This window comes from Furipterus horrens, unplaced genomic scaffold, assembly GCF_987537825.1.
Source record: "Furipterus horrens unplaced genomic scaffold, mFurHor1.1.pri manual_scaffold_3, whole genome shotgun sequence".
Lineage (NCBI taxonomy): Eukaryota > Metazoa > Chordata > Mammalia > Chiroptera > Furipteridae > Furipterus > Furipterus horrens.
The window spans coordinates 65,090,143-65,116,380 of NW_028327173.1; the positions used below are offsets into that span (position 1 = coordinate 65,090,143).

Genomic DNA, 26,238 nt, shown 5'->3' on the forward strand with positions numbered 1-26,238 from the left:
AGATCAAGTGAGGCAATAATTAATCTTTAAAAGCAAATTATATATGCTAGTTTTCAATGATACCACTGAAGAAAATATACAAAAAATAAGACATTTAAAAGCAAATATTCAGGGTTCACTATTAGTTTATCAATAATATAATTCAAAGCATAAAATATATGTATTTTTAAAACTGATTTTCTTTGTTATGCATTTAGAGCTTTCTAAGGAACAATAATTTGGGGGATTTTGAAAGCATTTATGCTTTTCCTATAAACTGTAATATTATGTATTCTTACTTAGACATTATTGTTTAGTAGAGAAATACTATTTCCATTTTAAAACAAAGTTAGTGTTAACATTTATTGCAAATAACAGCTGACATATACTCAAAAATACCAAATATTAACTTACAAGTTCAAAATTTCAAAATGTGAACACCAATATATTTTTAATGGGTAATCATTTATGTAGTGTTTTTAGAGTAAGAAAAGTTTATAGAACTATAAATAGAAAACTATCAAATCATATAGACAACACCTTTACCACATATGATCCAAAAGAACCAAAATACAAACCACTGAAAGGAAAGAACTAAAAACTCTTCTTATTATACAGTAAAATATTTTAAACTTTTTTCTTACTTTTTCATTGTTTCAATCTGAACTTCCAATTCAGTTTTTTCTATTACGATTTTCTCATAATGACTTTTCCAGGCATTGGAAGTTGAAATTGCTTCAGACAACTTGGCTTCCTAAAAAATACATAAAGTACTCATCTTGTAATGATGAGTTTTGTTCTGGGCCCTAATCACAAATATGTTATAAACAAGGAAACATCCTATAAAGCATGAAATTTTTGTTATAAAAAATTTCAGTGCACAACTCTGAATATAAGAAACTTTTAAAGTAAACTTTAATAATATCTTTATGTTACTATTATTTTATGTGCACACAGTAGCATTTCCAACCTAACACTTCAAGGGTGTCGCTATAACTATCTTCAAATGTTTCCTAATTAATGAAGATAATTCCCTTTCTATTTACTGAGCTTTTCATTTTATATATAGAAGATACCAACAACCATGTACGCATCAGAGGAGGGAGAATCCCTCTGGTGTATATAGAAACTACCTGCAATTCCATAGCATACAATAATGCAGCCTTATTTTATAATGATGACAACCTGCTTTGTAGAGGTCACCCCCACTGGCCTTCAAACACTGTTATTGTTAGCAAAGGGATGCAAGTGGTAGTGGTGGCTTATGCACTTTGAATGGGAGCTCCCAAAGTAGACATTTTTGTTTTGCTCATTGCTAGGGCCTTGAATAGTGCCTCACACAGAGCAGACTCTTATTAAATGTCAAATGAATCTACTCTTTACAAATCCACCTAGTGAGTTGTATAGCCATTGTGCCCCCTGTCTGCATTCTACAGAAAAACAAATTCACTGGAATGACAACAGTGCCAATAATCACTAATCAGAAAGAAGGTCCAGAAGTACAGTAGTCCCTCCTTATTTGCAAGGGATCGGCTCCAAGAAAACAGAGATAGTACTGAACCCTATATATACTATGTTTATTCCTATACATATATACCTAGGATAAAGCTTAATTTATAAATTAGGCATAATAAGAGATAAACAACAATTAATAATAATAAGAGAATAAGTAAAACAATATACTGTAATAAAAGTTATGTGACTGCTCTGACTGGTGTGGCTCAGTGGGTTGGGCATCGTCTCATGGACCAAAAAAGGTCACTGAATTGATTCCTGGTGAGGGCACATGGCTGGGTTGTGGGCCAGGTCCCAGGTTGGGGGCATACAAGAGGCACATCAATATTTTTCTCCCTTTCTTTCTCCTGCCCTTCTCCTCTCTCTAAAAATAAATAATCTTTTTTTTTTTTTTTAAGTTATGTGACTGTGGTCTCTCTCTCTCATCCTCTCTCAAAATATATTATTTTACCGTACTCATGGACCCTTCCTGTGATGGTGGTGTGAGATGATGAAATGCCTTTTTAAGTGGACAACTTTCACCTTTCACTTAAAGGAAGAACTTTATGGCTTCTCTTTTTTTTTTTTAAATTCAAATTCCACTTTTTTTTTTAATTTAACAAGTCCAGATTAAGCAGTGGCAAAGGGGCCACCTTCATGAGGGCCCTTTAGCTCTGAGGGCAGAGGGATCAGTACAAACTCGCCCATTCTAGGGTACAGGAATTTGAGGGCCACAGGCAGAAGGCCCTTGCCCAAGTGTGAGAGTGTGTCCTGCAAGTGCCTGCTTACGTGAGGCAGTTGTGGTCAGCACCTTCGGGTCCCTCCCAGCGTCAGGTGTGGGTTTTCTCCACCCTGAATCCTGGGGCAGATCCTGGAGAGCCACTGTAGCCTGTGTCACTCTCCCTATACCAGTAGGAGAACTGCTGTGGGTCCCCTTGTCCTAGGTTATGCTGCCCACGTGTGGTTCCCACATCCCTGTAGTGTGACATGCTCTGTGAGGCCATGGGTTCTATGTATTGCGCATGGCAGATGACTTTTCTGGATTTGGAGTACTGGGGAGGTTGAAAGCTAGAGAGATGGTATAGAATAATTTTAGGGTCCTGGAGATCACAAGGTGCAGAATTGGGCCTGGCCCCAATGGGTGGACCCTTACCCCTCCTCCCTGGAGGAGGGGCCGCAACCAGAGCTTGGTCTTCTCTGGCTCTGCTGCTGGAGTGACCAACACTCTCATAGGTGCTCACTTAGCTCCTCCAAACAGATGTCAGGGTGGGGGGCCTGGAGTTGATCCCATGTAGGCTGGCGACTTGGGCCAGGATTTCCTTGATGCGGATGATGAGCTTCTCGTGCTGGGTGGGGTCGCGCTCAATGGCTCCATGCAGCCGGGCCATGTAGAAGTCCAGCGTGCTGAGTGTGGGAGTCTCCCCCGTGCCTTTGTTTTGGTCCAAGAACTCTTCAGTGAAAATGGGGACGTCGAAGGTGGAGAAGCCATCGCAGTCCCCGCCCTTGTGTCCATTCAAGAGGGTATTCATAAGCCCAGAGCCCGAGTCCTCTTCCTTGATCTTCTTTACCTGGATCTTCTCGGTGCACATTTTGTAGGCTTCTGACTGCTGTTACGCCCGCAGCTCCTTCATGTACTGCTGCTTCTCCCGCTCAGCCTCGTCTAGGTACCGCTGCCTCTCTGTGGGCTGCAGTTTGCTCCACCCGGCACCCAGCATCTTGGTGATCTCGGGAAAGGGAAGGTCCGGGTGGCGCGTGCGGATCTGCTCGCGCCGCTCATTCAGAAAGCGCACGTACCCAAGTGACAAGTGCTTTGGGACCATTTGGAAGGATCTTCTTCCGCTTCTTACCTTTGGGCCAGCCACGCTTTTTCACCAGCTCCTCCTCATGGGACCCCTTCACACCGGCTCTCGGGCCCTCCCCACGCTCTTGCTTGACAGCCACCACGAAGCCCCCATGCTGTCCAGGAGCCTTGCCAGCCACCGGCGCGACGGCCACGCAGGGCTGCTTGGGGCCGTGGGACATGGCCGCTCCCGGCTGCACCTGGAACGCAGACGTGTGGCCGAGTAAGGGGCGCCTGAGCCGCCGACGGCAGGGCCCGGCTGGGGAGACCCGGAGTGCCGGGCCCAAAGCGGTTGCGGGGGCCGGATCCCAGGGCTGGGAGGGCCTCCAGGGCGGGCACCCCAAGGATCCTTTCTTGGACGATCGGTCCCCAGGAGGCCCCGGTACTCACCCCCTAGCCTGGAAGCGGCCCTGTCCCAGTCCCAAGACCCCCGCGCCCCCAGCCCCTGGCAGGGCCCCGAGTTCCGCGGCTATTTTTATATGGCTTCTCTTTGACATGTCTGAATTGCCAGCACCACTCCTCTTGCATTCTGGGGCCATTAGTAAGTAAAACAAGCACTGCGATACCATGACCCTCAATCTGTTAACCGGGGGCTAAATAAGTGACTACAAGGCAGGGAGCACACATGAATGTGCTGGACAAAGGGATGATTCATACCCCAAGTGAGACAGCTGCATGGTGCAAGATTTCAGAACAGTGTGCAACTTAAAACTTACGAATTGTTTATTTCTGGAATTTCCATCTAATTTCCATTTACAGACTAGACCACAGTTGACTGAGGGTAACAAACTGTGGGAAGTGAATCCACAGATAAGGAGGGATTACTGAAGTAACGGTGACAGTTAAGATTTATTGAGTGCTCCCTCCTTTCCTTCCATCATTTATTTAGTGACTGAACAAATATTTATCTGATCTGCTGTACACAAGACATTTTTTATTTATATTTTTACACTTATATTTTTGCTATATTGAAGACTAGTATTTTATTTCCAAATTCTAGGAAAAATAAATTTTAATTAAAAAACATATGCACTTATGAAGTATAAGTTGGGTAATTATGTTATAAATTAAAATATTTAGAAATTTTACCTATAAAATAAATGCTATGAAGAAAATTTAAGACATGATATGATTAATTGTGGTGGGACTACTTCAAAAAAAGTGGTCGAGGAAAGCACCTCTGAAGAGATGTGAATTTAAAAGATACCTGAATGACACAGCTTCCAGTATTAAGAAGTTGCACATGTGGGACTTCCGGTCAAGATGGAGACCTAGACAGACAGGTTTTGTCTCCCTCCACAACAAAGAATACAACCACCTCAAAACTAGAGACAACCAGAAATTCCAGAAAATCAAGCTGCATGGAAGTCCAGCAAACAAAGATATAAAGAAGAAATACTCATCCAGACAGATAGGAGGGGCGGAGCCAGGGCAGAGAGGATGTGGTGTGGTGACGGCAGCAGTGGCAGCAGTGCCAGGCAGGCAGAAAGCGCAGTCACACATTTCAAAACCTAGGGAGGGACACCTGAGGAGCATTCCCAGCACTAGACCAGACTGTGAAGCTCATGGTCCCAGTGTATGGGAAAATAAAGCCTCATTGTTTTTGACTATGCAAACCAGTGGGAGTTGGGGAAGAGGAAGAAACTGCTGGTCTCTCAGCAGAGTCCACTTGTTTAAAGGGCCCCCATGGTCCTAGAACATCCGCAGACCCACCCACTCTAGGAATGACAGCCAGGGCAACAGCTAGAGAGGCGCCAGTCCCATACAAAGTGGGAGAAGTGCCTGGAAAAGGGGAAAGTGCTGAGCAAGCAGCACTGTTCCCTCTCAGACCCCTCCCCAACAAACAGTGCCACAACCTGGTGAAATGGGTCGCCCTCTAATGATGATACATAAGACTCTGCCCCTTACTTCGTAACAGGAATGACAGCTCTACCTAAGACACAGAGATAAACAAACACAGGAGCCTGTCAAGAAGAGGAGACAGAGAAGTATGGCCCAAAAGAGGGAACAGATCGAGGTTCCAGTGGAAGAACTAAGGGACGAAGAGATAGCCAACCTCACAGATGAGGAGATAGCCAACCTAAGAGATGCAGAGTTCAAAACACTTGTGATAAAGATGCTCACAGGCTTGACAGATATGCTTGAGTATGGCAGACCCATAAGGGAAAAAGGGAAGGCTATGCTAAATGAAACAAAGGAAAATCCACACAAAACCAGTGGTGAAGGACTGAAACTGGGATTCAAATCAATGATTTGAAACATAAGGAAGAAAAAAACAGTCAGCCAGTACAGAATGGGGAAACAAGAATTGAAGAAAATGAGGAGAGGCATAGGAACCTCTGGGAAAACTTTAAATGTGCCAACATTCGAACCATAGGAGTGCCAGAAGGAGAAGAGGAAGAGCAAGAAATTGAAAACTATGTGAAAAAATAATGAAGAAAAACTCCCCAGATTTGGTGAAGGAAATAGATATACAAGTCCAGGAAGCAAGAGAGTCCCAAACAAGCTAGACCCAAAAAGGACCACACCAAGACACATCATAATCAAAATGCCAAAGGTTCAAGATAAAGAGGGAATCTTAAAAGCAGCAAGAGAAAAGCAGAGAGTTTCCTACAGAGGGGTGCCTATAAGATTATCAGCTGATTTCTCAAAAGGAACTTTGCAGGCAAGAAGAGAATGGCAAGAAGTATTCAAGGTGATGAAAAGCAAGGACTTACAACCAAGATTACTCTATCCAGCAAAGCTATCACGTAGAATGGAAGGGCAGATAAAGTACTTCCCAGACAAGGTAAAGCTAAAGGAGTTCATCATCACCAAGCTATTATTATATGAAATGTCAAAGGGACTTATGATCAAAATTATCAACATTAAAATGACAACAAACTCACAACTATCAACAATTGACTCTAAAAAATAAAAACAAAATCTCACTAAGCAAGCCAGAATAGGAACAGAATCATAGGTATGGGGATCATTTGGAGGGTTATCAGCTGGGAGGGGGAAGGGTGCGAAATGGGAAAATGGTGCAGGGATTAAGAAGCATAAGTGGTTGGTACAAAATAGACAGGGGGAAGTTAAGAATAATATAGGAAAGGGTGAAGCCAAAAAACTTATATGCACGACCCATGGACATGAACTAAGAGGGGTGGGACTGCTGGAGGGAAGGTGGGTACTGGGCAGAGAAAAGGGAAAAAAAATGGGACAGTTAACTGTAACAAAATAATCAATAAAATATACTTAAAAAAAAAAAAGGTACCTGAATGATTAGAAAAGAGCCAGCTAATGTGAGCCAGAGAAGAACATTACAGCCAAAGGCAACAGCAACAAAATAGTGAAATGAGCAAGACGCATTAGAGGAACAAAAAGGAGGCTAATATTGCAAATTTTAGTAGGGCCACAAACTGTGTTTTGACATATATTTTCTCATTTTCTTTCTCCCTACAATCATATGAAATAGGCAGTGTTATTATTCCCTATTTTATAGATAAGAAAAGTGAAGCTTAGAGAGGTTAAGTACCTTACCCACAACCACAAGGTTAACAAGTGGTAGAACCTTCCTACATTACAAGTGGAGCCTGGGTGACGTGACACTATTTATACAGGAAAATCCCAAGATATTAATGACTTGATTGGTTTTTATCACTCAAGAATATTTTAATATTTTCAGGCATTCAACTAGATCTACAGCCTTCTAGATTTTGAACCTAGTCCTCAATTCTTTTATCTAGTTAAATTCTTCTGAATGTAGGTAAGTTAAACATTAGTCTTAAAATGTTAACATTTGAGCTTATAAAATATTAAGTTGTTTTGTTTACATAAGTGTTTGTGCAAGTCTGTTTTCGTTTCTAAAAACCTCTAATAATTCTGTAAGTCTTAACATAAGGTTCTAAGAGGTGAGATACCAGTAAGACATTAAAAAGAGTAAATATTTTATTAATTGGTACTTGAGTAAATATAATAATTTGTTAAAAACAACAAAGCACTAATTCCATTTTCCACTTTGTACTACACACAAAGATAACTTTCACATGGTGTGTTTGCGTCAGAGGATGGCTTTAAATGCATCACAGAGTTTAAATGAATTACTGAATAAAATCATATGGTCCAATAACATAAATCAGCATTTCCCAAACTGGCGTTCCTCAGAACCAGTTCCAAAAGTTGTTTTGTGGGTAAAAGAAGAGTTCTGTGGTTAAATAAGTGGTGGGAAACTCTGAGTTCAATACCCATGACACTACTATACTTTTTGTGAAGTCTTCTCAAGATCTCTGATATGCTAATGTGCACTGTAAATTTCAGGGAATATGTATGAAACATTACCCTTATACTTAACATATCCTTTAAGTAAAGTTTCCAAAGAAATGCTGATATATTTCAATATGTAAATTTGACATCATGTAATCTTTCAAAATAAAGACTAGAGAAAAACCTATGAGTAAAGTTTTTCTAGTGTACAGTAAGATTAAGAGAAGCATCATGACATTAACTACATAAACTAAGTACACAAAATAGCTCAGTAAGAAAAAAATGTATATACTAACCTTATCTTTAACCTGGGAAGTAAGGTTTTCAATGTCTCCTGTAAAACATTCAAGCCTTTGTCTGTAAACTTTAGATGCCTTTTTTAGGGCAATAGTTTTTTGCCTACTCGATTCTTTCATTGCTACAGTCTCATGCTTATTCTTTCTCAACTGCAAGTTCCATTTGTCTATCTTGGTCTCCAAGTTCTAAAAAAGAAAATATATTAGCAACAATTGAACTATTTTAGAATTCCAACATTATGTAAACATTGCAAAAATATGTAAATAATCTTCCACATGAGGTTATTAGAGGATTCATCATATGATGAATAAAAAGCAAAACAGTGAAGAAAGGTGATTTTCACCAATGTTTATCTGTAAGCAGTTATAGAATGCAAATTTAAAATATATAAGTCTATGTAAAACTAATGCCGGTCTTACTATAGATGCCAATATTGGTGATTATGGTACAAACACTAATTTCGTTAAAACTGTTATAATTAACTAGACTATCACATCTAGACTATTACACATGGTACTAGTTATTTCAAGTCAAAAGACAATAATTGAGCTGGAGACTATTCAAACAATAGGTACAGATTACCGAAAATATGATAAAAATCTACAGACCATAAAGGATATGGATGAGATAAACATACACATATTTACCAAAATTTTAACTTATGAGAATTAAGGGGCATATCTTGACACTTTAAAAGGTTCATCAGGACAATAAAAGTACTGCTTTACCCAATGAGTAGTAACTTTATGGAAGTTACTATTCTAAGACTGAACAAGGTTACATAAAGAAATACTACTAGATCCATAAGAGTTAAGGTAAAGAAATGTTTGAAGGCATGCTTCTCTCCATTGAGTTTAATGGTGTCGAACGACATGACTTTTCTTCACGAATCTCTTGATGACTTAAGGAGAAACAGAGTATTAGGCTTGGTTGATGATGGATATGAATTTGTGTGACTACTCTCATTTTTTTTTTCCTAAATTATTTTAATGGTTTGTATTTAAAGTATTTGAGCATTAAGTATCTACGAATTTAAAGACTTAAGACTTTAATGATATTACATTTTTTAAAGTTGTGTAATACTGAAAGGAATGCAAAATTATTACAGAATTTAGGTTTCAGTTTTCCATTCACTGGACAATCATTTTAATTTTTAAAAATCAAAGAAGTCACAGTAGAAAATGGGGCTTTACTACTTAACTCTGATAAACAACTACTGCTTTATAACCTCTACTAAAATTGAAAGCTTAAGATTTAAAGACTTGATTTCTTTGAAAAGTGAGTAGGTAGACTAAAAGAAGCAAAATAATCTTCAATTGTCTTTAAAAGTCTATCTTAAACTAAAAAATCCAAGGAAATGTTTTAATAAATAGTGGTGGAAAAACAAATAAGAGGACTACAGTAAGTCTCTTTCAGAGAAACAAAGATGTCACAAGAAATCCAGCTGTCATTCCTCCATGAGACCACAGGATGTCATCATCACACCATGAATAATGGCTACACTTTTCAAAACCTTTTAAACACTAAAGGCAAAGTAAATTTTTTTGAAAAAGGTTTCTGGCAAGACTGTCTCACTAGATTTACCAAATCCCACACTTAAACACTGAAGAGTATACTAAAACTATACTCAAAGTATCAATGTTATACAGGAGACTGTCATTGCAAAATCTTGGGATTTTAATCTTACAGTTTTCCTTAAATTATCAGGAGTAGAAAAAGTAACCTAACTCTTAAAAAAAAAAATCACTTAACATTTCATTTTTAGTATATGTGCTACAAAAGCAAGCACTTATATTTCATTTTTAAAGAAAATAATTTCAAAAACTTCCCCAATTGCTACTTGAGAACATAAAAATTATGTAAGATAAATTGCAGTAGATAATTATTTGAGATATTAAATCACAAGTATTGTCTTGTCTTTATCATGCCAAGCAATGAAATATCAACTGCAGTTCATAGGCAATGTCCCAGGACATCGATACCAGGACACAGGGAATCTATGGCAGAAGGTGCTTAAAAGCACATGTAGGAGTCAGAGGATAAATTTTACATCCTCTATAAGCCTGTTATTGTTAATTTCCTTTGAAGAGCAAAAGCTCATTGAAGGAAAAAAAAAAAAAAACCTCAAGTACACTCCTAAAACATGTGCCACAGATTGCACACATCTGCTAAGATTCAGGAGTGCAAAAGCAAACAAATTTAACACAGAGTGCTTGGTAGAGTTGTCTTTGTACACTTCTCTTCTGAAAATGAGAACACTGATTGTTTTCCGTGGGCAAAAATAATGACAGCAAATCCAAATAGCTAGTGTCATATCATAGTAACCTCAAATTCTTACCACAAGTGAATGTAAGGCTTCCTAAAGAATATTTAAACCACTCAGTTTAAACCAAAAAATTCCCCTTATTTATATTGCTAAAATATATATATATATATATAAAAAAGATTATTTGATAATCTGAGCACCAAACCTACAATAACTGATTTTAAAGTTATTACCATTAGTAACAAACACAAAAATAAGAAACATTTATTTAACACTTACTAAATATGTGTTGAGAGTATGCACGTTTGCATAGATGTACAAAATAAAGACCGGAATACTGTATGCCAAAATGTATTTTTGAGTATTTTAATTTTCTCTTTAATATTGTACAAATTATCCACAATAAACATAAATTAACTGTATAGTGGGAAAGGTTTTTTCACTAATTCAAGTTCTACAAATCCTTCTTAAAGTTGTACTAAAAAGAAACAGCAACTTTATATTAATTTTTGGAGGCAAATCTTTAGATAGTCCAGAAATCTTAAGTTTCAGATTTCCCTCACATACATATTTCCCATGGTGATGCTTAAGTTGAATTCTTACAAAACCACCAAATTCCAGAATTAATGAAAGGCTTTATAGTAGATCATTAAGTTTATCACAAACTATAAAAATGGATGAATATTTATAACCTTTATGTATTCTTTTAACTTATCATTCTCTGCTTCCTTTTTGTGAATTTGGAGTTGTAGTCGTTCATGTACTACTTTAACTGATTGTGCAAATCGGTTGGCTTTCAAAGCATTTGCCTAAAACAGAGAAAAATAAATAAAATGTGTTATTTGATACATTTCTCCACAATCTTTAACTTATCTGTATTTAGACATGATCTAAACAGCTGATAAAAAGCAAAGTAACATTTTGCAGAAACCAAGACACCGCCCCACCATCGCAAGTGCAATTTATGTTCTCTCCTCCCTCCTTTTATTCAAGGGCTCCTGATAACTATCTCTTTTTAAAAATTCCTATCTATGTTCCTAAGTAAAATTATGGGTATGTCTAAAATGTTCTACAATATAAATTTGTACATAGTTCCTAATACAGTGATTTAAGCCAAGTGCCCTGAAAGAAACACCATAAAATTTTAAAAACAAAGAAAAAATACAAAAAGAAAAGAAAAACTTTAAAAAATTAAGACCTGTTATTTGTTAAATAAAACTTGCAAAATATACAAATAATCTAAAAGCCTTTTTGTGTCCATTTCTTAGGATATGGGAGCCAGGATGGAAAGAGGAAAGGAGTCAATATGAAGAAAATAAGATGAATTAAGTTCAAAATCTACTTACCTTCTCATTCTGAAAAACACAAGAAAGTTCTTGGATATAGGCCTCCTTTTCACGTACCTTCTTGTTAAGATCCTTCAGCAAATATAATGTTAGAGTTAGCAATATCATAAGTAATGTTGACTTATAGCAAAGCACCAGAAAAACAAAAAGGTCAGAAGAATAAACACAAAGTATAAAAAGACTTACAGTATTTTCACTTTCATTATCAGTTAGCTTCTCTAACATGCAGGATAAACTGTCACCTGTCTGTGAAAAAAATACTGCTATAAATCAGTGTTCATAAACTATATTTCTCTATATAAAAAAGCAGAAAGTGAAATAAGCATCAATTAAGGAATTAGCCCTGGCTGGTGTGGCTCAGTGGATTGAGCGCCGGCCTGCGAACCAAAGGGTCACTGGTTCAATACTCAGTCAGGGCACACGCTTGGATTGCAGGCCAGGTCCCCAGTTGGGGGCGCATGAGAGGCAACCATGCATTGATGTTTCTTTTCCTCTATTTCTCCCTTCCTTCCCCTCTCTAAAAATAAATAAATAAAATCTTTAAGAAAAGAAATTAATATGAACAACTACACTGCAGAGTTCAGGTTTTTTAAAATGTTAACATCAGAAGGACTTTTGCCTAAGTGTTCCAAATCATGTTTTGTCCATAATTCATAAAATTAGTTAATTTACTAATCTGTAAATAATGCCACAGAAAGTACAAGCTAATGACATAAAAAATCACAAAAATCTTGTATACAAAGAAAGCTCACAGTGCTATTAATATTAATAAGTAGGTAAAAATAATAAATAACCTAATTATACCAATAAGAATTATTTTTAATTATAGCAAATCAGTAACAAAATTTATGTAGACATTTGAAATGAGAACACAGAAGAATGTTTATTCATTTGAGTGTTATAATCCTGTTTGAGGATGTAGAAAAGCTCTGGATTCCTTTCACCTAAAAGTACATATGCATGTACATGTAATGCAAAATTGTATACACAATTTCAGAAAGTTCATGGACTTCCATGAAGCCCATCCATATACTCACAGTAGAATTGCTTGGCATATATGTTTTCTTCTCTGGGTATACGCAACTTATAAATGAATGTTCACAGCAGCTTTATTCATGACAGCCAAAAAGTAGAAGCAACCCAAATGGCCACCAAATGAGGAATGGATAAATAAAAGTGGTACACTCATACAACAAAATATTATTTAGCAATAATGAGGAATAAAACATGGATAAAACTTGAAAACATTATTAAATGAAAGAAGTTATGAACAACCACATACTAAATGATTGTTTATATGAAATGTCCGGAATCAACAAGTCCATAGAGACAGAAAGTACATAATAAGCTAAGGAGGGGAGGGGAGGTGAACTTCTCAAGAGTATGAAGGGAGCTTTTTTTTTGTAGTAAAGAAAAGCTCTAAAATGGATTGTGGTGATAGCTACACAATTACATGAATATACTAAAAATCACTCACTCATACACTTTAAATGGGTGAATTGTATGGCATGTGAACTGTGTCACACCAAAACTGTTACCAAAAAAGGAATACATAAGGATATAAGTATAATGTACATAAGAGCTTACATTCTATGAATATTTTATTGTAATAGGCTGAAATGACATTATAACAAATAATTAAAGTTTTTGATATCGATAATAAAAATATATTTCTATAAAAATATTCCGCTCTCATATAGAATACTTATGAAACATTAAAAGTAGGGGTGTGGTGATTGCCATTTCAAACAAATATTCAAGAATTATTTCCATTTCAAATACACCAATATTTTAATTTCAACAGTTTAAAAAATAATATAACCTTCAAGTAGGAAATATCACTATTAAATCAGTGGTTAATGTTCCTTACTTGTTGGTATTCTGGCTTTCTAAGTTGTTCTAAAGCTTGTTTTACACGGTTAAATGTATCTAGTTCTTTTGTTAATATCTCCTGCTGCTTGAAAATCTTTTTCAAATTGGATGGAGAAAGATCAGCCTGACAAAATATAAGAACCACACACAGATTTAAGACATAGCATTAGAACACTTTAAAATATAATATTCCTTACTATTATCAAAGAATACTTTTTCCTAGTAACGAAATCATTCTTTTGTACATAGTAATAGTAAATGTTACCAAGTTTGTGAATAGTAATAGAATCTGTTACATTGTACATTAAAGTGAAATGAAATCAAAATAAGAACTTAAACTCTAAAGTATTTCAGGCATTTATTTTAATATAACTAACAGAATACAATCTATTTTTTTGTCCATACCTCAAACGTTAGTACATTCAAATTTTAGAGATTTTTATAGAAAATAGATATATTTCATCTTTCAGAATATTTTGGTTTAAAATTCACTCTTACGAAAAGTTGACTCAACTAATTCAACTCCAAGTAAGTCAAGCACCAAGTTATAGTTTCTAGCTTAGCCTCTTATCAAGTGCATGCTTGAAACTATCTTTGAGGAAAAGAATTGTGGAATAAAGAACACTGGTAAGCCTGCATTTTTAATATCAAATATCAGTATGTGCACATAACTACTTTAAGATATGAAACATCAGATACTGCAATCTGAACATTATGCTAGCTTTCATTTTATCAGATGTTAACAAGTCGAGTACTCACATTTTCAAAACTAATTTCTTCAATGGTGTCCTTAAATAATGGTAAAAATAATTCTACAGAACAGGTCGCCAACTCGGCTTCCTTAAATGTTGCTTCCAACTCAGTCTTTTCATTTAGGATGTCCTGCTTTTCACTAATTAGATATGCACAAACAAAATTTAAGTGAAATATGTCAAATAAACCAGCTGTATTTTCATGAATATATATAGCATAGCTTAACTAAATATTATAGTTGCATAAATTACTCTGCAAAATACAACAGTAAATTGTCACTGAAAATGTAATAAATTTTTCTACACTTCCATATTTTTCTACATTTACTGTAAAGAGAGTCTTTAAAATGATAAGATATATAAAACACAGAGACCACCAACAGCAATGTTTTCACTGTGCCATTTGATAACTATTCAACACCCCTTTTCTAGTTTGTAAAACAATTTGCAGGAGTGTTTGTCTTTTTTCCTTCCCTTCCTCTCCCTTATTCCAAACCCAGAAGACTGGTTGTTCTAGACCTTATTCCCAAACTCGTTCTTAAAAGTCACTGCTCTTCACAAAATACTTCCCCAGAAGAATGAGTAAACTGGAACAAAAAAAAAAGCTCTCCAGATACCTAAAAATCCTTCGCATTTGGCTTTATAATTATCATTTAGAACAAAACTGATCATTTTTGCCTTCTTTACTATGTTTTACCTTGCCACTACTATGTATGAAAGACACATTTTTTATATCCCCAAATCAGGATGCTCCTCACAATCTTCCTCCACAGCACAGGAGGAAGTCCTGAGCTATCAATCCTGTACATGCCCCAGACTTATAGAACAAGTGTCCAGTGCTTTGCTCAATTATCCCAGAGATGGGGTGCACCATTTTTTAACCCCTAGGAATGAAGGGTCATGAGAGAGGTTAAGGGAGCTGGTGAAGTAGGAATAATTAGCAACATTCCAGAAGAAAGACTCAAATGTAAGCTTGCTATGTATCGTAATTAAGAGACCAAAAGCAAACAATTTTATTTCAGTTAAAGATGCTCCTAAAAAATGCCAATATTCTTTTATTTTTTTTTTAGTACCCTGAGAGGAAATTAAGCCCGATTTACTTGATTATTTTCTGTTCTTTTTCTTTTTGGTTTTTCAATTACAATTGTCCCATTTTTCCCCCATTGCCCCTCCTCCCAGCCCACCCCCTCTCCCACAATCATATCCCTCCCCGTTGTCCATGTCCATGAGTCATTTATATACGGTCTTTGACTAAACCCTTCCCTTACTTATCCCCCTTCTCTCCCTCCCCCTTCCCCCCTATTGACTGCTATTCTGCTCTTTGTTCTATTTAGTTCTTTTGTTTGTGTTGTTCTTTAGTTTCCTGTATTAGGTGATATCATATGGTATTTTTCTTCCTGGCTTATTTCACTAAGCATAATTCTCTCTAGTTCCATACATGTTGTTGCAAATGGCAGTTCCTTCTTTCTCTCCACTACATAGTATTCCATTGTGTAAATGTACCACAGTTTTTTGATCCACTCATCTACAGATGGGCATTTAGGCTGTTTCCAGCACTTAGCTATTGTAAACAGTGCTGCAATGAACATAGGGGTGCATAAGTTCTTTTGAATTAGTGTTTTAGGATTTTTCGGGTATAATCCTAGTAGTGGAATCGCTGGTTCAAAAGGCAGTTCCATTTTTAGTTTTTTGAGGTAATTCCATACTGTTTTCCATAGTGGCTGCACCAGTCTGCATTCCCACCAACAGTGCAGTAGGGTTCCCGTTTCTCCACATCCTCGCCAGCACTTGTTATTTGTTGATTTGTTGATGATGGCCATTCTGACTGGTGTAAAATGGTATCTCATTGTAGTTTTTATTTGCATCTCGCTGATAGCTAATGATGTTGAGCATTTTTTCATGTGTCTATGGGCCTTCTGTATGTCCTCTTCAGAGAAGTGTTTGTTCAGGTCCTTTGCCCAAAAAATGCCAATATTCTTAACAGCAAGGGCAACTTGAGTCAAAAAGTGACTCAGAGAGCTGCCATCTTGCGTCCCCGCGTGTGCGCGCTTATTTTCAGCTGGTCTGCCAAAGACCCCCCTGAGCACCAACCCTAGTCCCCCGCGCGGCCCCGTTTTCTCTCCAACAAGATGAAAGAAACTATCATGAACCAAGAGAAACTCGCCAAACTGCAGGCACAAGTGCGCATTGGTGGGAAAGGTACTGCTCGTAGGAAGAAGAAGGTGGTTCACAGAACAGCTACAGCAGATGATAAAAAACTTCAGTTCTCCCTTAAAGAAGTTGGGGGTAAACAACATCTCTGGCATTGAAGAGGTAAATATGTTCACAAACCAAGGAACAGTGATCCACTTTAACAACCCTAAAGTTCAGGCATCTCTGGCAGCGAACACGTTCACCATTACAGGCCATGCTGAGACGAAGCAGCTGACAGAAATGCTGCCCAGCATCTTAAATCAGCTTGGTGCAGACAGTCTGACCAGTTTAAGGAGACTAGCTGAAGCTCTGCCCAAACAATCTGTGGATGGAAAAGCACCACTTGCTACAGGAGAGGATGATGATGATGAAGTTCCAGATCTTGTGGAGAATTTTGATGAGGCTTCCAAGAATGAAGCAAACTGAATTGAGTCAACTTCTGAAGAAGATAAACTTGAAGAAGTTACTGGGAGCTGCTATTTTATAATATGACTGCTTTTTCAAATTTTGTTTATGGATCTGATAAAATCTAGATCTCTAATATTTTTAAGCTCTAGCCCCTTGGACACTGCAGCTCTTTTCAGTTTTTGCTTATACACAAATCATTCTTTGCAGCAAATTAAGCTGAAGAAGCCTGGGAATAAAGTTTGAAACCAAGATTAATAAAGTTCTTTGCCTAGTAAAAAAAAAAAAAAAGTGACTCAGAGAAGTTGAACTCAAGTATAGAGAAGTTATGAGACTACCTTAACTCATCTGTTACACTTAATTTTATTTTTATATAGGCATATATTTGGAATAAAAATCGAAGTATAATTAATGAACTTTTTCAATATTCATAAATAAAATTCCAAGTCTTTCCTTAATAGGCAGCTCTTTTCTTTCTTTATGGAACCTATATACTGTAATGACTCATCAGCATCTGATGGAATCTTAAAGGCTACATCAAAAAGTAGATTGTGTTCTTAAGCACCACTAGCTTAAAGCGATGGGCTTATAAAGATCTTAGCTATGAATGACAATTGCCCATTATTAAAAACCATGGACAGAAAGTAAAAAATGATTGTATATGACTGAACATCTTCATTTTAACAAAGTAAATTAGAAGTTGGAATATACCATCCTCAGTAACATTAATGGTATTTTAAGAGTGTCATTTGGGGGAGCAATAAGTCATATAAATAAGTATATTTCTCATTCTAAGAAAGCAAAATATGGCAGGTATTTGTTAAACAGCAATATACCAAGTGACAGTGAATTGGTATTTAGTAACTATATATCCAATATTTATAATTTATATCTTCATTTACCTGAGTTAAAATGCTTCATACAAGTTCTTAACAGGTAAGGTTTTCATTTTTAATTGCTTTCATTGAGATTCCAAAAAGATAGCTAAGTTCTGCTAAATAACTATATTGTAATCAAATTAAATAAATATGTTAATTACTGGGCTTGAAGAAGGTATTCTTAAAAGAATGCTATATTTGATTCAAAGAATTTACAATATGGACAAAACATGAAACCCTGGGATCAGAAAATTAGACATACCCACTTCCAGCCAAGATGGAGGCCTAGATAGACATGCTGCATCTCCCTCCACCATTAAGAAGGAATACAACTACCTCAAAACTAGAGACAACCAGAAGTTCCAGAAAAGAAAGCTACACATAAGTCCAACAAACAAAGATATAAAGAAGAAATACTCATCCAGACAGGTAGGAGGAGTGGAGCCAGGACAGAGAGGACGTGGTGAGTGGCAGCAGCAGCGACGGCAGTGGCAGGCCAGCAGAAAGCGCAGTGACATGTTTTAAAAAGTAGGAGGGACACCTGGGGAGCACTCCCAGCACCAGATCAGACTGCACAGCTCACAGCTCCAGCACCAGGGAAAATAAAGTCTAACTGCTTCTGACTGTGCAAACCAGTGGGGGCTGGGGTAGAGGAAAAAACTGCCTCCTTAAAGCAGAGCCCACTTATTTAAAGGGCCCCCAAGGTCCTAGAATGTCTGCAGACCCACCCACTCTGCGAACAACAGGCCAGAACAACAGCTAGAGCGGTGTGAGTCCCATACAGAAGCGGGAGAAGTGCCTGAAAAAGGGGTGAGTACTGAGCAAGCAGCATTGCTCCCTCTCAGACCCTTCCCTGACATACAGTGCCACAATAAGGCAAACGGGTCGCCCTGTATAATGAATACCTAACACTCCGCCCCTTACAACGTAACAGGTGTGACAGCTCTATCTAAGACACAGAGGTAAACAAACACAGGAGCCTGTCAAGATGAGGAGAAAGAAAGTATAGTGCAAAAGAGGGAATGGATCAAGGTTCCAGTGGGAGAACTAAGCGACAAGGAGATAGCCAACCTCACAGACGAGGAGACAGCCAAGCTAACAGACGTAGAGTTCAAAACACTGATGATAAAGATGCTCACAGGCTTGATAGATATGCTTAAGTATGGCAAATGCATAAGGGAAGAAGTGAAGGCTATGCTAAATGAAACGAAGAAAAATCCACACAAAACCAAGGGTGAGGGGAAGGAAACCAGGGTTCAAATCAATGATTTGAAACATAAGGACGAAAACAACTGTCAACCAGTACAGAATGAGGAAACAAGAATTGGAAAAAATGAGGAGAGGCTTAAGAACCTCTGGGACAACTTTAAACGTGCCAATATCCGAATCATATGGATACCAAAAGGAGAAGAGGAAGAGCAAGAAATTGAAAGCTTATGTGAAAAAATAATGAAGAAAGACTTCCCAAATTTGGTGAAGAAAATAGACATAGAAGTCCAGGAAGCAAAGCAAGTCCCAAACAAGCTAGACCCAAAGAGTATTACGCCAAGACACATCATAATTAAAATGACAAAGGTTCAAAATAAAGAGGGATTCTTAAAAGCAGCAAGAGAAAAGCAGAGAGTTACCTACAAAGGGGTGCCTATAAGACTATGAGCTGATATCTCAAAAGAAACTTTGCAGGAAAGAAGGGACTGGCAAGAAGTATTCAATGTGATGAAAAGCAAGGACCTACAAGCAAGATTACTCTATCCAGCAAAGCTATCATTTAGAATGAAAGTGCAGATAAAATGCTTCCCAGACAAGGTAAAGCTAAAGGAGTTAATCATCACCAAGCCATTATTATATGAAATGTTAAAGGGACTTTTTTTTTTTTTAAAGATAAAAACTATGAACATTAAAATGACAATAAACTCACAACTATCAACAACTGACTCTAAAAAGTAAAAACAAAATCCAGCTAAGCAAACCAGAACAGGAACAGAATCATAGGTATGGGGATCATTTGGAGGGTTATCGGCTGGTAGCGGGGGAGGGAGAGAAATGGGAAAATGGTGCAGGCATTAAGAAGCATAATCAGTTGGTACAAAATAGGCAGGGGGAAGTTAAGAATAATATAGGAAAGGGTGAAGCCAAAGAACGCATATGCATGACCCATGGACATGAACTAAGGGGACTAGGATCGCAGGAGGCAAGGGGGTACTGGGCAGAGGGCAACAAAGGGAAAAAAGAAATTGGCACTACTGTAACAACATAACCAATAAAATATACTTAAAAAGAAAAAAAAGAATATTAGACATTCCCAATTGTTGAGAATACCACCTGAGATGATTTTGACTAGCATGCTGTGGTAAATATTCTTTCTCTGGTCTACTTTTAAAAGGGGAAAATAGTTCTTCTGAATGACTTCCATCATTTGCAGGCTCCTCCATACACTTGGTCAGTGAATTACAGATGGCTTCCACAACAACTTCTCCACATGAGCTGAAAGTTAGGAAATATTTTAGTTATTAAACATACCATTTCATGAGATTCTTTTTCATTATCCTATAATAAAAACTAAAATATGTAAACAAATACTATTTCACAAATTGAAACTCATAACTGCTGTTCATTGTGATACTAATTCAAAATAATGTCAAAACTGCATAGCACAAGCATTCAACAATTGCCAGTTTCTATACAGCTTCCAAAAGGCCCACTATTTTCTGTATAATCACAGAATGTAAAAACTTTAATTAATCTATTTCTTGAAGTATTATAATAATATCTTAATCCAGTTGGACTAGAAAATGCATATAAAATACATGGGTTAACTATGGTGCTCAGTTTCGTTAGATACATCCAACAGGAAATGTGTGTTAATTGTGCCTAGAACAGTAGCAATTTAACATGCTTTTGAAAGTATTTGACAATAATAGCTACAAAGAAGAGAAGTTATTATTCTGAAAGTAGACCTTTAAAAATTAAATTCATTTACTCCTATTTCCCAGCTCCATCTAGGATATTCTTTGGTGATAATGAATAGAGAGATGGCATTACTGCTAAGTTTTCCTAATCTAATTGTTTTCACTCAAACTTGGAGGTGTCATTTTTTTAATGTGAATATTTATAAATGTCTTAAAGTTTTTCCAGTTTAAGTAATGCATATTTCACCCATCAGTAAGACTGTGTTTTCACAACTCTAACATACAGTAATGTGTGTTCCTGACTTCATTTTATGTTTATACAAAATCAAATGTTACATTTAAGATTTTCTACATTTTTTCACAGCAGTTACCTCTTTGTAATTTATTTTTATATATCTCGGTTATAAAATACATATGCTCAAGAATTTTCAATACTTTAGGTAGATATAAAATTATAGGTTGAAAGTTATTCACAATATTTAATTAGCGATTCATAAACCTTCCAAAGAGTCTGTAAAAATGTATCTATTTTTGTCTGAAGATTCCATGTACCACAGAGGGAAATATTTAAGATACAGGCCAAAGAAAAGCATGTTCATATTTTGGAAATACCAGCAATTCATGTCCAAATGAAACTGCTGAAAACCTACAGATAGTGTAAGATGATCTACTAGAATGCTGCAAACATGCAACATCTGTTATTAGGGAATAACAATATTTGAGCTATCTATAGTCTAGAAGAATTAAAAATATACAGATACATGAAATCCAGTAAACCAGGCCTAAGGGTGAAGAAGAATATGCTCTGGATAAGTCACTACAATCAAGAGAATTATCATCTACTAATTTGTTTAGTTGCAATAGTTTCCCCACTCAAAGAGAGGAATTGGAATTTATCTTCCAGCCATTCACTTGTTTAAATATTTGTTTCTCTGCATGCTGGAATCTCAAGAAAGTGTCTTATTTATATTTGGATCCTCAGCACCTATAAGCCTTGAAAAAGTTGAGCAATAATTGAAGGAGAGAACTCAAGGCTTAGAGCAGTCAATGAACAGGATGACTAAAGACCGTTTTTTACTTAATCACCCTCTGATTCATCTTCTGGGGGAGCATTAAAAAATGGTTTCCATATTTGGAATAAAATTTCAAAAAACAATGTGAGTGGATAGGGAGCTTCAATTTGTAGGAAATATTTTATGAGATAAGATTCCGTTTGGTATCAGTATTTTAAGTAAGTTCTTATTTAGCTTTGTTGTTTACTGACAGCTACTTACACAATATTTCTTTACATTTTATCACAAGATAAAATCATAAACATTTTTCTGCTTGATCACCTACAAAAGTTATTGTGCCTTATCTTAAAGGATAAACAAATAAAATTAATGCATTGTAAAAATAGAGATTTTAGAATGACTTTTAGCCCAAAATTCGAAAATGTGATCTTTATTACTATTCCTCAAAACATGAAATACAAAACTGTATAAATCAAGTCTCTTACAATCTAGAAATATTTTCCAAGATAAAATTGTTCAGAGGCTCAGAGGCACTCCACTATTTTTGTGTCATGACAATACTATAACCAAAAACACATGTGTGCTGAACAACAATGTAGTAATTTTCTTTAGCATAAAAAGTCCTACCTTCATAAAAATTGCTATCATCTTAATGGACCAAATGTATTCTTGTATGGAAAAGCAGATGTTTGTTTCAAAAGAAAATATTTTCAATTATGTAGAATATACTGGCAATTGACAAATGTATAAATAATACTTTTGAACAACTTTCTAGTGGTGAAACAAAGACACATATTTTGCACACATATTTAATGATCAAATCCCTAAAGATTAGCAGTTTTTAAATATTTTTAATGTTGAAAGAATTAAATTTCCTATACAGAGATGACTTTACCAGTCCCCTACCAAAAAGGCATGTACTTAAAGCTTTTTCCAGGCATGGTCATGGGTTTATGCTGATCCAGCTACACTCACTAAACTATGTTCCATTCGGCCAACAACAAGCGTTTGAGGGATGGCTGTTCAGGGACCATGGTGCTGGCTATGGTCAGAGAAAAGAATGACCACAGTCCATGGCCTTCTTTAGCACCTAGACTGATGTAAGTAAACTAACCAACTGCAGACAAAGATATATTTAAAACTAATTTCTTTGATGAGAAAAGCATATTAACCTTGCAGATTTCAATTATTTATTTCCAAACATTAATTCTTGGAAAATTAGCTTCCATTGGCTTCAAAAAAAAGCAAACAGCTTCTACAGAAAAAAAATCACTGTGAAATATTCATCAAGGAACACAAAATAGATATAAGAATACTGCTTCTTTCTTTCACTATTCTAGACACTAGTCAAAAAGTTACGAAAGAAGAAATTATCAGGCTTTTTAGACTCCATAATGAAAAAAATGTATAGGATATTTGAAAATAGGCAGAGAATAAAAAATAACCAAAGGTAGAAAATTGATCTTATGAGTAAAAGCTACTATAAATGGAAAAAAAATTTTTTTTCTGATACACAGAGTTTAATTTAGATACAATCATGCACCACTTGATGATGGGGATGTCCTGAGAAATGCATTGTAAGGTGATTTCACCATTGTGCAACCATCACAGAATGTACTCACACAAACCTAGGTGGTATTGCCTATTGCTCCTAGGCCACAAGCCTGTACAGCATGTTACTGTACAAAACAACACGAAATTATGTCACACACAAGAGAAATGATGTAATCTAGAAACATGGTAAACAGAGGTATGAGGCTGCTGCTGGCATAACACAGCCTGCTGTTTTACAGCAAACTTCTTTTTTATAAGTAGAAAGAGTACACTTTAAAATAAAGATACAGAGTGTGGTAAGTAAATACATAAACCAGTAACACAGTCGTTTATTATCATTATATCGTTATCAAGTATTCTATACTGTACATAATTGTATGTGTTATGTTTTTATGTGACTGGCAGCACAGTAGGTTTGTTTCAACAGCATCACCACAAACACATGAGTAATGAAAATGTGTTGTGCTGCAACATTAGGATGGCTATGACATCAGTAGGTGATAGAAATTTTCAACTCTTACATTCTTATGGGACGATCATTATATATGCAGTTCAATGTTAACCAAAATGTCACTATGCGGAGCATGACTGTAAATAACTAGCTAACCGCTCTGTCCAGTGAATAAAGGAATTTAAATACAAAAGCGTTGCAGATTAGATAATATAGGGGGGAAAAGCTGACAGCAAGAATGACTGATTTATAAACACTGGATTCTTACTTCAAGCCCCAGTCTCTCCTCCTTCTCAAAATGTTTCCCTGACTGCTCCAGGTCACTAAGAATCCTAAACATTTAATAATATTTTCAGAATCATACAGTTTAGAATTTAATTGCTCCATAATGCTCATATTTTTGTTTTCTTTTAACTTGCTACTAAATCTGTAGAAGCAAATATCATACCCATCATCTTCTGCCCTAACACAGCCCTGACTGGTGTGGCTCAGTGGATTGAGTGCCAGCCTACAAACCAAAGGGTCGCTGGTTCAATTCCCAGTCCAGACACATGCCTGGGTTGCAGGCCAGTTCCTCTGTTGGGGGTGCAAGAGGCAACCACACATTGATGTTTCTTTCCCTCTCTCTAAAAATAAATAAAATCTTAAAAAAAATAATTACCTATCACAGTGAAGGGCATAGATTAGGTTCTAATACATGTTAGGGTGATCAAATAATTTATTATCCAAACTGAGACACTTTTGAAAAAAAGGGGGCCCCACATAAAGCCCAATTATCCAGTAGAAGATTGGCCCAAAGTCGTTCAGAATATTGCCTGATCCCAAGTAAAGCCAGCATCTTTTACCAGACAGATTCAAAGGATTTTCCATCCCTTCAATGTGAGGACAACCGCTGTCATTTATTAATGGAGCACTGACTGACCTTAACACATCATTTCAGAAAATCCTTACCAGGTTGCTATTGATATTAATACTCAAAAGCTATTGAGTGAAAAAGATGAAAAAGTCAATTTTAGAAAAGTTAAATAGCTTGCCTAACATTACAAGTAAGGAAGTGGTAGAATTAAGTTTTGATCCAAAAGCCATAAGATACTAAAATATAAATAAATATAAGAATCTATAGAGCAGAAAGTAACATACAAACTTACCTTAATCCAGTCAGGTTTCAACAACACTATTATAAATTCCGTTTATATTTAAATAAAAAATGTTCTATACAAGTAAATAAGGAATGAATAAGATTGAACTCCTTGAAGGAAAAGACTATAAGTCTAAAGAAAGTACAGGCAGTGAGCAGACCACTAAAATCCAGTGTGCTAAAGGCTGTGACAGGGAAGTCATGGTATACCATGAAAGCATACAGAAGGATAAACTACACCAGGATCCTGGAAGACTTCCCAGAGGAGGTGGAACCTCAATCAAGTCCTGCAGAACAAGTTTAAGCTTGGCAAAACAGAACAGCATAAGGCATTCCAGGTGGAGGATAAAGTAGCAGCAAGAGCAAGGACTCATGAGGGAACATCAGCTGCAAAGATGAGACTGGACTGAAAGCAGTAACTGTATGCCAAACTCAAGAGCTTCAATTTTTTCCTACAGGTTAAGACAGACCATTAAATAATTTTAAGCAGGGGAATGACAGATCAGAAGTGCTTCTTTAAAGACAAATCCAGTGGTATTTTGGAGAATGGACTAGGCATATGGAAGAGAGGAAAGTAGAAGCAGTGAAACTGGTTATTAGGGTCTCAAGGAGATCAAATGTCAACATTCTTTCCCTATAAAAATTTTTGAAGAAATAAAAAACTGTTTCCACTGGTGATAAAAACATGAAAAACAATGAATCAGAATTAGAATGCCAGACTAGCAAGAGATCAGCACAGAAAGAAGTGATCAAATGTAACACCTCATTTACCCATGACCATCTGAACCGATTGCTCCGCATGTAAGTTCCAGAAAATGATAGCTTATCCCTTTAAGTGCCAAAATTACTTAGGCCAGACTGAAGAAAATCTTTTAAAAGTATTATTTTTTCCCTCTCAAACAGAGCACAGGTAGACTGAATATAAGTTAGACCATTCCTTGATGATCCAGATGCAGCATATTAAAAGGAAAGAATATTGAGCAAGACTCATCAGTGTTTTATCCTTATGAGCCACCTGAAATGAGCAACCCTTAGCCCCATGGGCCTTGGCTTTCTCTTCTACAAAATAAGACTAACCTTTGCTGGCCAAGTTGTGGTGTGGTTCAAATAAAATGAAGTAGACGCACTTACAGGTGAGGGTTTTTTGTATGTTTGTTTTATTTAGGGCCTCTTTGGTTCACTCTTGGGGCCACTTTCCCATCAGGCCTTCCCTTTAAATTTTTTCATCTTTTTAAAAAATAATCATCCTGAGTCAACCGTCATTCCTGGAATTACTTGCAGGCCTGAATTAACTGTAACAACCCTTTAAAACAATTTTTGAGATCTATTCTTTGCAGAAGTATTACAAATCATCTTCAATGTAGTCATAAACTGACTAAGTACTACTAAACCAGAGCCCAGGGGAAAAGTTATTGACTTCCAAAAGAATTGTGCCCAGCAGGTAGATGTATGTCAACCTCATTGCTATACCCAACTCCTTGGTTCTCATTCATTTGTACAGACCAAGCGCAAGATTAATAGTAATATAAACAACCATCTTCTCATACCTTTGAGTGTTTGGGATACAAAAACTATACTATTAACACACATCAATTGCAAAAGCAGA

At 36.5% G+C, this 26,238-nt stretch overlaps 1 protein-coding gene and 2 pseudogenes across 3 annotated transcripts in view; 1 reads left to right on the forward strand and 2 right to left on the reverse strand.

Annotated features, from left to right (window-relative positions):
• ODF2L (outer dense fiber of sperm tails 2 like) overlaps positions 1-20,036 on the reverse strand; it is a 35,551-nt gene extending 15,515 nt beyond the window's left edge. For all 3 annotated transcript variants that reach the window (XM_090271711.1, XM_090271709.1, XM_090271710.1), the window contains exons 1-8: positions 19,890-20,036; positions 14,099-14,231; positions 13,338-13,463; positions 11,654-11,713; positions 11,468-11,539; positions 10,814-10,930; positions 7,855-8,040; positions 624-733 (exon numbers count right to left, since the gene is read on the reverse strand). In XM_090271711.1, the coding sequence (XP_090127837.1) occupies positions 624-733; positions 7,855-8,040; positions 10,814-10,930; positions 11,468-11,539; positions 11,654-11,713; positions 13,338-13,463; positions 14,099-14,231; positions 19,890-19,999 (914 nt within the window). In that variant the 5' untranslated portion in view covers positions 20,000-20,036. The remainder of the gene's footprint in view (positions 1-623; positions 734-7,854; positions 8,041-10,813; positions 10,931-11,467; positions 11,540-11,653; positions 11,714-13,337; positions 13,464-14,098; positions 14,232-19,889) is intronic.
• Positions 2,715-3,495, reverse strand: LOC150015204 (SWI/SNF-related matrix-associated actin-dependent regulator of chromatin subfamily E member 1-related pseudogene; annotated as a pseudogene).
• Positions 16,115-16,968, forward strand: LOC150015205 (transcription factor BTF3 pseudogene; annotated as a pseudogene).
• Positions 20,037-26,238: the final 6,202 nt, after the last annotated feature.